Source organism: Alligator mississippiensis, chromosome 1, assembly GCF_030867095.1.
Source record: "Alligator mississippiensis isolate rAllMis1 chromosome 1, rAllMis1, whole genome shotgun sequence".
In the NCBI taxonomy this organism is placed as follows: domain Eukaryota; kingdom Metazoa; phylum Chordata; order Crocodylia; family Alligatoridae; genus Alligator; species Alligator mississippiensis.
In genome coordinates this window covers 231,230,323-231,244,057 of record NC_081824.1, presented here as the reverse complement: position 1 = coordinate 231,244,057, position 13,735 = coordinate 231,230,323, and the positions used below count along the sequence as shown (strand labels likewise).

At 44.2% G+C, this 13,735-nt stretch overlaps 1 protein-coding gene across 1 annotated transcript in view; it reads right to left on the bottom strand.

The window, feature by feature from the left end:
• The window catches only part of SNX5 (sorting nexin 5), a 28,659-nt gene that overhangs the window by 8,415 nt on the left and 6,509 nt on the right, over positions 1-13,735 (bottom strand). Inside the window, exons 2-6 of the mRNA XM_014593796.3 lie at positions 3,852-3,956; positions 3,206-3,316; positions 2,564-2,685; positions 1,883-2,006; positions 1,153-1,248 (exon numbers count right to left, since the gene is read on the bottom strand). Coding sequence (XP_014449282.1) covers positions 1,153-1,248; positions 1,883-2,006; positions 2,564-2,685; positions 3,206-3,316; positions 3,852-3,956 — 558 coding nt within the window. The remainder of the gene's footprint in view (positions 1-1,152; positions 1,249-1,882; positions 2,007-2,563; positions 2,686-3,205; positions 3,317-3,851; positions 3,957-13,735) is intronic.

The window sequence follows — 13,735 nt, the reverse complement described above, 5'->3', positions numbered from 1 at the left end:
AGAGATTTCACAGTTCTACCCCCTCCCTTTCCTCGACTAAACTATATCTAAAATCATAAAAAAATATGCAGGTGACAAACTAATACAGCAGAACATGGGCTTTCCAATGAGCCACTACATGTCATAATAGTACAATAAGACATTTGTAACATGCCCCAAAACATAATGGGGTTTGTGCCATGTGCTAATCTTGGGTCAGATCCTTCAATAGCTGGGATTAACGCTGTTTGCATTGGAAATTAAGATACACCTCGGCTGGCGTTTTAGAGAACACTCCCTTACTTGTTTGATATGCCTAAAATGTCACAAGATTCCTCCCTTAGAATCAAATGGCTTTCATAAAATAGGGTTGGGGTCTAAAAGGAAGCCACTGGATGTCATTCCAATACCCCATTAAAACTATTACCCATGTTTGAAACTGGGTAATAGTTCCAAGGCAAGTCCTTAAAGCTGTGGCACATTCAGCCATTAAGTAATGATGTATAAGCCTTGACCAAAGGCAATCAGATTGGTACCCTGGACATCCACTCCTGTCTTGACCCAAGTTAGTCACTCGGTGATCTGAGGCACTGTAAACAGTCCTTGAACTATAAATTTCTCCCAACCAAGTTTTAAACTGTAGGTTGAGTTATAGCCTATTGTACTATTAGCCCTGGCAAGCTGGTTCTCAAGACTGAAAGTGCTTTTAGATCTACAAGAAAAGACTGTAGATTGGGGGTGCAGGTTCTGACTTTTCTAGCAGTACTGCTATGATCACAAAAGTTTATTTTTACCTTCTTAGTTATGGCTACCACTGGGTAATTGTTTCAATAGGAAAAGAGCAGCAACTTTGTTTGTTTGGTTTGTTTTTTTTTTTAAAGACTAGAGTCAGGAACTATTTGACCTCCTGGTTACTAAATTCTGGTATTTTGATCCTTGAGCCAAAGATTAATCCCTTTCACCCAAGCTTGCCAGTAACATTCTTGCCAGACAGTTTTGTTTTGATAGACAACCCAGTACTCGGAGATCAATTCTTTTAAGCTAAAAGGAGTTTTTTTTGTTTTGTTTTGTTTTTTTTTGGGGGGGGGGAGAAGAAAGAGGAGGAGAAGAATCTATACTCCCCACCTCACACCAGAATTTATCTATTGTTGGAAAGGGAGAATAGCATCTTACCTTCACACTAGAGAAGAGGACTTCATCAGCACTCTTCACCATGCTTTTTAAAAAGCCACCAAACATTTCTTTCGTATTTTTCCTCCGGACAGTTAGCTAAAAACAAAAAGTATGCCAGAAGATTTTAGAAATGCAGCCCAAAGTCACTTTTGTAATGGACGCTTTGTGGGGTTTAAGTTTTGTTTTGGGGGGTTTTTTTGTTTTGTTTTTAAACACGATCAGTACTCTAAGTAGGTAAAGTTAAAGATGCTTTCTTTCTTGTAAGCAAGGGCCTGTTACCACAGATATTTACTACTTCACAATGAACAGTCTTCCCTTCTCTGTAGGGGATGTTTGTTTCAGAGATTATTTTGAGTGCACTTAGGTACTCTGTACTAAATGCAACAAACCTATTTAGAGATGCTTGTTGAGTTCCCCCCTCAACTGCAGCTTTGGGGGTTTTTTTGTCACCCTATGCCAAGGACAGGTTTCTCTGGGCTATGGTGTACCAGCTTCCTTGCTGGAGCCAGACCTCTCAAAAATTGCTTACTAAGCTTCTGCCACATCTTAAGGGACCACTTCTGAGTAGAGGAGGTTGCCATTACACAGAAGATAATGTCACACAATACCACAGGGTACATAGTGCTTTCCCCCCCCCAAAAAATACAAGTTTAGTATTTTTCTAGTCATGTGCCAGAAAAATAACTATTTCTAACGTTAAAAATTGAAGGAAGTTAAGAAGAGGCCTTACATCCTGGTCATACTCTAGAAAAACGTGGAAATTGTGATCTCTGCTGATCACAGGATGAGAAGAAATTCGCTGAAGGAAAATTTCATGAGACGATACAGTCTTCTTGAAGACAGCAAGGTATTCCCTGGAAGACAGCCAGATCATAGACTTAATAGGGATACACACTATACTGTTTTCAGCACATAAGAAGGTATTCTTTTACTAGATATTATTCCATTGAATGGATTCTATACATATTCACTGTAATTTTTCAAGTGCACATAGATTCACGGAGACATTGCATCTAAAAGTGGGTTTAGAGTCTATAAGAGTGATGTGCTTCAGCATTCCAACCTGCCACCCTAAGGTGGAGTGAACCAGACAGAGTTATACCGGTCAGACTACGGAGGGCTGAAGGGGGCCTCGAGATCCAATCTGCTCTCTGCTCAAGGTAGGATCACCCCTATTCAAACCATGCCAGGTAAATGTGAGTCTAAGCTACTCTTTAAGGCCTCTAGAAAGACATGTCTACCCCCTCACTCCCATTCAGCTACAGGGCATAATGCCCAATAAAAACATCTTTAATGTGCAAAAAGATAAACCACGGGATTTAGAGCATAGGCATCCTACAGGACAGAACACCAAGTTGGTCCGCTAGACACGTCATACCAAAAAAGTTGAGTCAAAGACCCATGTACTCACGCTTCTAGTTCTTGCTTCATTTTGGCAAATTCTTCTTTTGTCATAGACACTTCTCCTTCCCCAAGCTTCTGCATCTTTTCTCTGGGACCATCAAAGTCAGGCTTTGAGGGTGCTGGAGGTATCTAGCCAAAAAAGCCTGCATTAGTAGCAGCTACTATTCACTATGTAATGAAGGTTTCAGAGGAGCTCTGGAGTCCACTGCCCTGATGCTCAGGTTTTAACCAGTGCTGTTTGTTAATGGAAGTAGGTGGGTTCATCCACAATAGTCTTGTGCCAGTCTAAAAATTGGCACATAGTGGCTCTTCATTAGTTATTCCAGCAAATATCCCTGAAGCGTTTTGGGAATTTGATTATACCTGCGAGTCAGAATGGTACATAGATAGCTCTTTCAAAAAAGGCATTTACAGGACCAGGAATGATACAAGAATGGAATGGGTATAGGTCTCCAATTTAACTTTGGCTCTCTAGCCCATCAGCTTCCAGAACACGAGGACAGGATATAGCTCAGAGGGTTTCAGTTGTTATAAGAGACCAGAGCCAGGACATGCTACTTGTATTCTTGTTTTAACAGATTCAGCATCAGCACTTCATCTCTGATTTTACTGTGGTATTTTATCTAGGATTGCATTAGACACCACTTACAATAAGTCCGGCATAGTCTTCAGTTTCAGAGAGCGTGTCATGTAACCACACAAAGTCTTCATGCTGTCTTGTAACAGAAAACTCAGGGCTTTGAAAAGTTGGCAGCGTGGTCTGAAAGAAAAGATCTAGAAACCTTACTGCTAGCAAGTTTACACTTACCCTAAGAGTACATGTTATCTGCCAGAGCAAGCCAGTCATTTAGCCTAGTAAAACTTGTGCCAAAGTCATCTCCATGTAAAAGGGGACCGACCCATCTTCATTATTAAAGAAGATCCAAGTTGCTTTATTAAATACAAAGCATTATTGTTGAAAACCCCCCCCAAAAACCCTTTGAAGTCCATTGCAGTTTCCTCTCTACTCGTGCCTGAGCCAAGAGCAGAGTCCACCCATCTGCAAATTCAACTAGAGTCAGTTGCACATCTTACATTTAGAGGGTTCTGATCCAACTTCACAGCCTTAGAATTTGAAGGCTAGTGTTTAAAAATCTGCAGATACCATATTGATAGGGCAAGCTTTTACTTGAGCAAGCCAAATTCAGATCTGTAAGCAAATTTGTTACATTATATGCAAGGATGTCAAAAGAATCTCCTTTCCCCTAACTGCATCCAAAGGTCATGGTAAAGTAACTGGTGGAGGTAAAAATTACCTTAGTATGTACTGTGAACTTCACTTTATCTTTTTCACTCAGAGCATCTGGGATATCAATCTGGAGGGAAGGATCAATATTCAGGTCCACAGACACAGCCCTCAGCTGAAAAAGAAGTTAGCAGATAACCTTGAAGTAAGGCATAGAAAAGGCACAGGGCAGCTCTTATTTGCAGGTCAAACATGCCCCAATAAGGATGACATCATGACTACACGGACAGCTAAAGAAAGGTTGTTTGTAGTCGCAGTTGATTATGTTTTATATGAACCATACAGGAGCTACAAGTCTTCCCACTGCAGACTCTTCAAAACAGGCAGCTAGTTGAGAGTCAGTGCTACCTATGAAGGGTTTTGAAGTATGTGCTCCTTTTTATAGGAGAACTGAAGAGCTTCTGTTCTAGTTTCCCCTGCAATTATCAATGAACTGGAGGGACAGCCTAATCTTCGATAATTATTTAATTTTGGTATGGAAGACATGGGCATGTAAGCTTGCCAAAGTATCTTCCAAGATATTAGCCAGCAATTCAGCTATTTTCTAGTCTAGTCTGGAACTCCATAGTACCAAGCCCCATCTTGGACCTCACAAGAAGCCAAAACAAAAGCTAGCATACAAACCAAGGCACTATCTTCATTAAAATTATGTTTAGGGAGGGAGGGAAGAGGGAAAAAGTATACAAATAGTAGTTTATATGCCAAAGCTGAAGATTTTACAGGTCCAAAAAAATCAAAGCTCCAGTTGAAGTTTCAGTGCATTTTGGCAGTGATAAGGGACGGGATCCTCCCCATCCCTTGAAACAGTTGCACAGCTTGCCTACTTTGCATCTTTAGCATGAGCTGTGGTGTATGGCCTATCAATCACACCTTTGCAAAGCAAAGGAAGCACTGAAGCATCTTGACATTTGGCCAAACAGAGCAATAGCAAGCCGAGTAGGGAGATTCTTCTCCTGCCCATTCTCTTCCCACGACAGAAGCATCTCCTAAGCTGTCCAACATCGTTCTCGCGCACTGATGATGATTTCTCCTTATGTTACTTCCCATCTCCCCCTGTTACTTACCATGGGGTATTCCCATCAGTTCCAGAGGTTCTCATCTTTTTAGGAGACTGGGCCCCGAGTCACAGCCCTTAATGAAGTTCCAGCAATGCACTTGCATGCTTGCAAGAGCTTCTACTTTCTACTTTTCAAAAAGGGCCTTCCCCATCCTAGAGACAGGCAGGCTCTTCCGTGTAGAAGACAAGAACCGAGCAGTTCTTCTCAAGAAGAGATGGGGAATCAAGAGCATCTCAGGTACTGAGAAGGAATGCAATTTCATTCATGCAAGCTGTTGCAATAGAAAAATAAAACTAAAAAGAACGATTTGTTGGATTCCAAGGTGCTTCTCAAAAACGTTCCAACATCCAATGTGCAAAATCAGGTTAAAACTTCCAATTTGAGTGGGGTTTTTAGCCCAAAGTAGGGCATCCATAGCAGACTTTCCTAAACAGTGGAATAACTTAAGTTATACAGCAGTACAAGTTAAGATGCCTCTCTTTCCACTTCAGTAAGAACCTATAATGGTTTCTCTCTCCACCTGGCTTCCCCCATTTAAGAAGTTTGCTTAGGCAAGTAGTGCTTTACTGCTTGATGCTTCTTATTTAGAAGATATATGGTGTCCCTCATGTGTAGCTTATTTTCAGTGACCTGAAGCACACAAAGCATTTAGCAAAAAGTATTCTCCACCAGGAAAAAGACAGGAAGGGCACATCCAATTCCTGTGTAGCAAGTTACTAGTGGCTGGATATTGGAAGTAGAAGCTCTTGCAAGCATGCATTCAAGCACTCTCAGCCAGCTTTAGTCATCATCTGTATTCTACTAGCCTGCAGATGCCTCAGCCTGACCAAGTTCAAGTACCCATAGTGCTACAGGCCACCTTTTTTCAGTGTCCCTTGCTTCTGGGAGCTTGCATCCTTGCATTCTTATTTCTCTCTCCAAGGGAAATCTGACAGACATGAAGCAATTTACCTAAGGTCACAACATAAAGCTTGTGAGAGAGCTAGTGAATCAGCCAACAGGCTGTCTGAGTCTTTCAGGAAAGAAAGCTATACTTGAGCCATTAGAATAATATTTTAATAAAGGCTCTTACAGATCTAAGATTTTACCCCACAGTGCAAGAGAAAGAGAGGGGACGAGCAAATAGCAGACAGAAGTTAAATCAAAAGTTTTGCTCTTGGGAGATCTGGATATTAGTTTTACAAAACCAAAAAAAGGGCTCTTTTCCAAGGCAAGAACACATCTAATAACTAGTGCTGTACATCATGCACAGCCACCATGCTTGAGGGAAAAAGAAAAAAAGATGACAACCTAAATACAGACTGCATGAGACTCATTTTAGCACTGAATATCCTCCTTGCAAGCCAAAGCTTATCCAAGGCATAATAGTGGACTGCCCTGGAAGAAAGTCCTCCATTTATTTACAAAATAAAAACAGAAGAGAAAGCTTTCCTGACAGCATGCTTCAGGCTGAGGTACCAGCATAATACATCTCCACCCCCCACCACCCCACCAGTACAGCCAGGTGTCACAGGCCTGGCCAGCTGAAGATTGTCATCCATAGTTTGTCTGATCTACCACAGATGAGCATGCCAAATTGAGGTATTAAATCAGCACCCCACAATCAATACTTCCCCTGCCATTCATTCCATGGAAGGGTAAGGAAGAGGCATTTGAGTCATTGCTTTGCATCCCCTTTTATGATCACAGGATGAGGCAAAGAAAGCTTTTTACAAGCAGCCATTCTACACCAAAACGCAAGAGAGCTCACTTCCCCATAACAGCAACATTTACACAAGTATGACGACACACTTTGTCAGCTGTCTTGTGACTACTAAAGAAGCAAGGCATGAGTTGAATGCACTTTTTGCTTGCATTGCATTAATGAAGCGCAAGTTTCTTTCAAGCTGCATGTTCCAGTTCCTGCAAGACAGAGAACCTCATGTCCAACACTTGGTTTGGAGCAGTCTTGGCTCCCTAATCCACTTGGAAGTGACTGATGTACCACCCAATTGATCCAGATACAGTCCAAATTAGATTCTGGTCTTGAGCAACAGTTCAGACAAGTGACATTCACAGTTTTAAGCCATTTGTTTCATTAGCACTACCCAAAGTAGCCATCTGAAAAGGCCACCCCCAATAATGAGTTGTTTCTCCCCGCCCCACAAATAACTCCTAAAAGCATTCAGTTCTGTGCAATGCCAGGAACCATGATATAACACCCAAAGGGAACTGCAACTGTAGTGAACCAATGCAAGGCCAATGGTTCCTTACCAGACAGCAACTATTGGTATACTAAAACTCACTTCAACAAAATTGGCTCCCAAGTCTAACACAAGTAGTTTTTTGCTTGAGTATTTTGAATGAGTTCCTCACTTCAGTATTTCTATGTACTGACCAAGCCAATTCCCCCACCTCAATCATTGACGGATGTCCACATGGCACCAGTTCGCCTATGGTTAGTTCTGAAATAGTTAAGAAGCTCCTGGAGGAGCTGGATGGGTACAAGTCAGCAGGCCCAGATGACCTCCATCCACAGCTCCTGAAAGAATTGGCCAGTGTCATAGCTGAGCCACTGGCACAGCTGTTCGAGCACTCGTGGTATTCCGGCCAGGTCCCCGAGGACTGGAGAAGGGCCAATGTGGTGCCCATTTTCAAAAAAGGGAGAAGGGATGGGCCGGGTAACTTTAGACCAGTCAGTCTTACCTCTATTCCTGGGAAAAATAATCAAAGAACACATTTGTGCAGGCCCAGCAGGGGAAACCAGCACAGGTTTGTCACAGGTAGATCCTGCCTGACAAACCTTGTAGCCTTCTATGACCAGGTCACACACTGCCTGGATGTGGGAGCTGAGGCTGTTGTCATCTTCCTGGACTTTAGGAAGGCCTTTGACAGTTTCACACCCTATCCTCATTGGGAAGCTAGCAGACTGCAGAATGGACACCTACAGTCAGGCAGGTGACCAGCTGGCTTAGGGACCGCACCCAGAGAGTGGTGGTGGATGGTTTCTTCTCGGCCTGGAGGAAGGTGGGCACTGGGGTCCCGCACGGTTCGGTCCTAAGACCAGTATTATTCAATATCTTCATCAGCAATTTGGATGAGGACGTGGAGAGCACCCTCTCCAAGTTCACTGATGATACCAAGTTACAGGGCAAAATTAGTACAGAGGGCAGGGAGCAGATTCAGGCTGACATGGACAGGTTGGATCAACAGGCACAGAGAAATAGGATGCAATTTAATAAAGATAAGTGTAAGGTACTCCACCTGGGAAGGAAGAACCCCCAGCACACCTGTAGGTTGGGAGTGTCCTTCTCAGCAACTCCGAGGCAGAGAGGGATCTTGGAGACACAACTGACTCCAAGATGAACATGAGCCAGCAGTGTAACGAGGCCATCAACAAGGCCAATCACACCTTGTCATGCATTAGCAGGTGTATGACTAACAGATCAAAGGAGGGGATGCTCCTCCTCTATGTGGCACTGGTCAGGCCACAGTTGGAGTACTGTATCCAGTTTTGGGCGCCGCACTTCAAGAGGGACACGGGGAATCTCAAGAGGGTCCAGAGGAGGGCCACTCGCATGATTAGTGGCCTTCGTGATAGACCCTATTGTGGGGGGGGGGAGAAGGTTGAGAGAGCTGAATCTCTTCAGCCTTCACAAGAGATGGCTGAGGGGAGATCGTGTGGTCGCCTATAAATTTATTAGGGGAGGTCAACAGGGAATAGGGCAAGCGCTGTTTACTAAGGTGCCCCAGGGACTGACTAGGAATAATGGGTATAAACTAGTTGAGAGTGGATTTAGGTTAGATATTAGGAAGAAATTTTTCACAGTAAGGGTGGCCAGGATCTGGAATGGGCTTCCAAGAGAGGTGGTGCCATCACCTAGCTTGGAGGTCTTCAAGAGGAAGCTAGATAGATAGTCACCTGGCTGGGGTCATCCGACCTCGGTCCTCTTTCCTGCCGGGGCAGGGGGTCAGACACGATGATCCATTGCGGTCCCTTCCAACTCTACAATATATGAATCTATCAAAGTAGGGGTGCACCAATAAAGACCTTCTTGCCAGATAGATGACCAATTATTAACCAATCCTATAGGCCAGAGCAGATTTGATAACCGATATTTAGTAATAATGCACAGCATTTTAAGCTACTGATATGAAATAAGCTTTTTCTGGCATGCTCCTACATCACATGCATCAGTGTCCTAGTGCTTAAAAAGTGGTGGTAGGGGCACTTGAACTAAAATTTGAATGTGTTTTAGTTCAAGCATCACTGCCACCATTTCTTAAATATGAGGATGCTTAAACAGAGCAGAACCAAGTGGGGTGAGGGCAGATGCAAGCCATTTGCTGTGGAGTTGGGGCTTTCCGCCCAGCTACTTTTGCCATGCAAGCCCTGCACCGGCTGCACACCCCCTGCCTGCCTGGCACCCCAGGGCACAACTTGCTGCCCCCACTGCTGTCAGGCAGGCAGGGGGCACATGGCTGGTATAGGGCTCCTGAGGAAAGGCAGCAAAGTAGGGAGCCCCAAGCTCACAGCAAGCAGCCCACATCTGCCCTGCACATATATCTGGGGCAGGGCATGTCCCATTTCCCCCCTTTCCCCAGGGGATGTGCACAGCAGCAGGGAGCTGGCCCCCTCCCCCCACCCCACCCCCAGACAAACCATCCATGGCTTTGTCCTGCCCTGGCCCCAGGGTCCCATGCACTGCCCTGGCTGGGCAGTGCCTCCAGCCCTAACTCCTGCCCCACTCCCTCTCTCCCTGTGGGGGCCTTGATCTGCTCCCCCACCCCCATAGACTTACCTGCAAGGAGCTGCTCTACTGTATTCCTGGCCATGTGCATGTGTGTGACTGTGCACATGCACATGGGCCCCCTGCATCCCACTCCAGGCAGCCCCAAACAGGACCCCTTGCAGGCTAGAATGCTGCCCACCTCCAAGGGGAAACCCGCCATTTCTCCAAGGGAACCCATGCATCCAGGGCCCTGGCCAGAAGATATAATTAAGTTGGTAAATATTATGGGCTACAATAGCCAAGGTGATAATATCATTTCCCTTTTAATTGGTGCCAATCCAATAAGCACACGATTTATCTCTAAACACAAGCTTTATGGCTGCACTGATATGTCACAGGAATGAGTTTGAACCAGGTCTGACATGGGGTATGTCTGTACACAGCTGCCAGCTATGCTGCTGAACTAAGAGAAACTCAGCTTTGCTAACTATGAAGTGAAGGACCAGCCATGCCAGTAAAACAAGAAATTAAATTGGCCATTGTTCTGGCTGCAGTCTAATCTAGGCTTTACCAGTAAACAGCACAAGGGTTTTTGTTTTGTTTTAAAGCCCACTATTTTGAAATGGCTTATCTTTACTGTCCTAACTGGATCAGCAGGACAAACAATGTGAACTGCTGAGTCTGAAATAGTGATAAGCTAAAGGAAACAACTTCCTCTCAGCTAGTTTAAGGAAAGTGTTACACAATCCACCCAGTCCTGAAAGTTGTAAACTGTCATTAAATTTGCATTCTTTAGTAAGTGAAGAACAACAAGATAGGGAGGAGAAGCAGATCCAACTTTAGAAGTGGGTACCATTCAAATGAAGACAAAACAAAGTTTACTATATAGCAGACAAGTGAAGAGGGTAAAGACAGACTGGAACATAAAAGTGATCCATTACTATGGCCTTGATAAAACAAACAAACAAACAAACAAACAAACAAACAAACAAACAAACAAACAAACAAACAAACAAACAAACAAACAAACAAACAAACAAACAAACAAACAAACAAACAAACAAACAAACAAACAAACAAACAAACAAACAAACAAACAACACCCCCCCCCCGCAAAAACCTAGCTTTAGAGACTCTTGATAATGATACTTTTTTAGGGTTGCTTAGTCTTCCTACACAAGTCTGTTTAAAGGTAGACCCCAAAATGAACATAAAGGCAGACAGCAAGTATGCAGGGTGCACTTGAAACACGAGACCTATTGCTGTAGGCCACACTGCACCACACCACTTACCTCCTCAAGTGCAAAAAGCCAAAATTCCCCTAGTGCTAAGGATGGGCCTATTAATACAGGCAGTCCTCAGACTTGCAAAACACAATTGGTTCCTGAAAGCCAAGTCTTGTTGAAGTGTTGCAACTCAGAACCAATTTTCCCCATAGGAAACAATGTTATAAAAGTGGGATTGGTTTCTGAACCAAGGCCTGATACTCTACTTTCACCCAAAATAACCCAGAATTTTGTATAGTACTCAATTATATAAGATAAATAAATGTAGCTATATTACTTGTCTATATGCATATATATTACAAATAGACCAGACCTGGGGGTCTCACATCCCCTACCACCACCACCCCCCATGCCCTTCTGGACAAGCGGCAGGAGCTGCAGGGCAGGCTGTGGCTTTTCCTGTGGCCACCTGGCTCAGCCCCGGCACTACCTGCCTCGCCCCAGTGCAGGCAGCTGAGGGAGCCGGATGAGCTGTGGCCTGTCCCGTGGTTGTCTGGTGCAGCCCTGGCACTGCCCGCCTCACCCCAGCAGAGGCAGCCTGTGGAGCAGGCAGATGAGCCGTGGCTCGACTTGAGGCTTCTCCTGCGGTCATCTGGTACAGCCCTGGAACTGCCTGCTTTGACGTGGCAGGGGCAGCCACACAAGCTGCAGCTTCTCCCACAACCCACAGCCCCTGCTCCTAGAGCCCAGTGCAGCCCCAGCTGGGCAGCGTTTGCCCCACCCCCTGTTCCAGCCCCAGCCCACCCCCCACAGCCCTTTCCTTCCTCCTCCCCTTCCAAAGAGACTTGTATCCAACATTCAGTGTTGTAAAGTTGAAACCCATGCCCAAACTTCACCCAAGTGTCAATTTACAAACATTGTAACTTGAACTGTTTTATGTTGAGGACTGCCTGTACACTGTTTCAGGTCCACATTCTCAGCAATGGGTGGCTTTAGGAACAAGTGATAGAATTTGGGAGGGGAGGGGGGTGTTCAGGGGAAGAGGAGGAGGAAAAGCTTTATGTTGCACTAGCCAGTAAACAAATAAAACCAAGAACAAAAAAGCCTCATACTGGTGGGGATCACATCATTATCAATCCTGCCTATGCCTCTTCTCTAGAAACTGCAATACAACAAGGAGTTAATGATGGGGAGGCAAAGGCCAGTCTGCAAAAGTAGTAAAGGTAACAGTGTCTGGAATACACTTGAATGAATTTTCTTGGATTTAAGGGAGTGCTCATAGAACTAGGTGTTTGTAAGTTTATATCTTGAAGCACAGGTATGTTCTCTCAACTTTCACTTCAGTTTAATCAAGTTACAACCACACAAACTGAAGTCAGCTAGCACCCTCCAGGGCTAGAAATACAGGGACTTCATTTGGGCTAAGTAAAGACGGTCAAAAAGCCCAAGGGTGAATCAATTCAATCTTCATAGATCAGTCTAGGCTGCACAGATTGAACCGATAAGCAAAGACATTCACTTCTGATTCTGGAAATGCAGCCACATGCCTGCAGTGGCTCAGGCCAGGAGCCAGGGAGGTGTTAGAGCACACTTCCTTGCTTGGCTGGAGCAAACACCTTGGCCAAAGGCTAATCTGCCCACCCTGCAAGGGAGGTGCAAAGCATCCTGGGATACTGGGGGACCAAGAGTCAACTCAAGTCTGGAGGGGATCTGGAACAGAAGTTCAATAAACCAATTTAAAATTGGTTACATCCATCCAGGTTTATCTTATCTTAAAAATGTTATGGCCTTTCTGAAAGCAGTTTATGCACACTGGACTTCTGTTGTGTTACAGATTTGAACTGTTTTCTGATCACTTACTTATATTGGTTTGTGCGCAATTTCTGTCCCTAGCCTTGATTATCTGAACCCAGAGTATGTTCACTTTTAGGTTTAACCTTGCAGAAATGAAGTAAAAGGGATCTCCCCCAAATTAGCACCCAATTAGTACACCGTTAGAAAGTATTCAGTCTGCAGGATAACTAAACATCACTAAGGCTTCAGTTAGTTATTCAAGCCTGGCTTGACTGTAGCATTATAATAGCTTTGTAATATCATTTGGACATGGCCTACTAACTGTAGAGAGAAATCAAGCAGAGGCTGTTGCTGCACTGCCCCCCCCCAGTCCAAAAAACAAGAACACACATTTCAAAGTATATCCCGTTTAATTTAGCTGCCAACTCAGTCTTTATGCAAGCGCTGCATGACTTATTTTACCGAACACTGGCATGCATTGAAACATGAAGCCAAGTGCCTTCCACCACCCAAGCAGTAGTATGAATGCCTGAACTATTCTATTTTTCCCAGCTCCTTTGCCCCCCACACCTTATTATTAGCAAAAACATTAACGTACACTGATATCTGGCTGTTGCCTCTACTGACCTATGGGGCTCCTGTAGTTATACTTAATGGCTTAGTGCTCCAAGAACTTTCCCAACTACTTCTCCCCCCCTCCACATTTTTAGATGCAGCTTGTGGTTACTGGAAGCAGCCTACATCTTTATCCTGGGTCATGTGCTAAAGCTCCAATTTAAAATTTCTTAAACAGGATGCTACAACCATAGGAGTTATTTGCCAGGCAGCAATAAGTTGCCATTATAAGCAAAACCACATCATAAAGTGCCAACTGATTATCTGTGCAGCCACCCATTTTATGCAAGACAACACTGCCTCCCTTATTTCACTGAACAACATGCCAACAGCCAGTTTTCTTGCTCTAAAATCCACAAACGAGTATGGAAGGAATGTCATGAGTAAGCTTCCACTATTAGTTGCATTTGTCTGTCACCCTACTGCATAATGCTACACAGCTTCTATGTAAAAAGATTTCCCCAATTAATTTCTGATCTCGATTTTGTT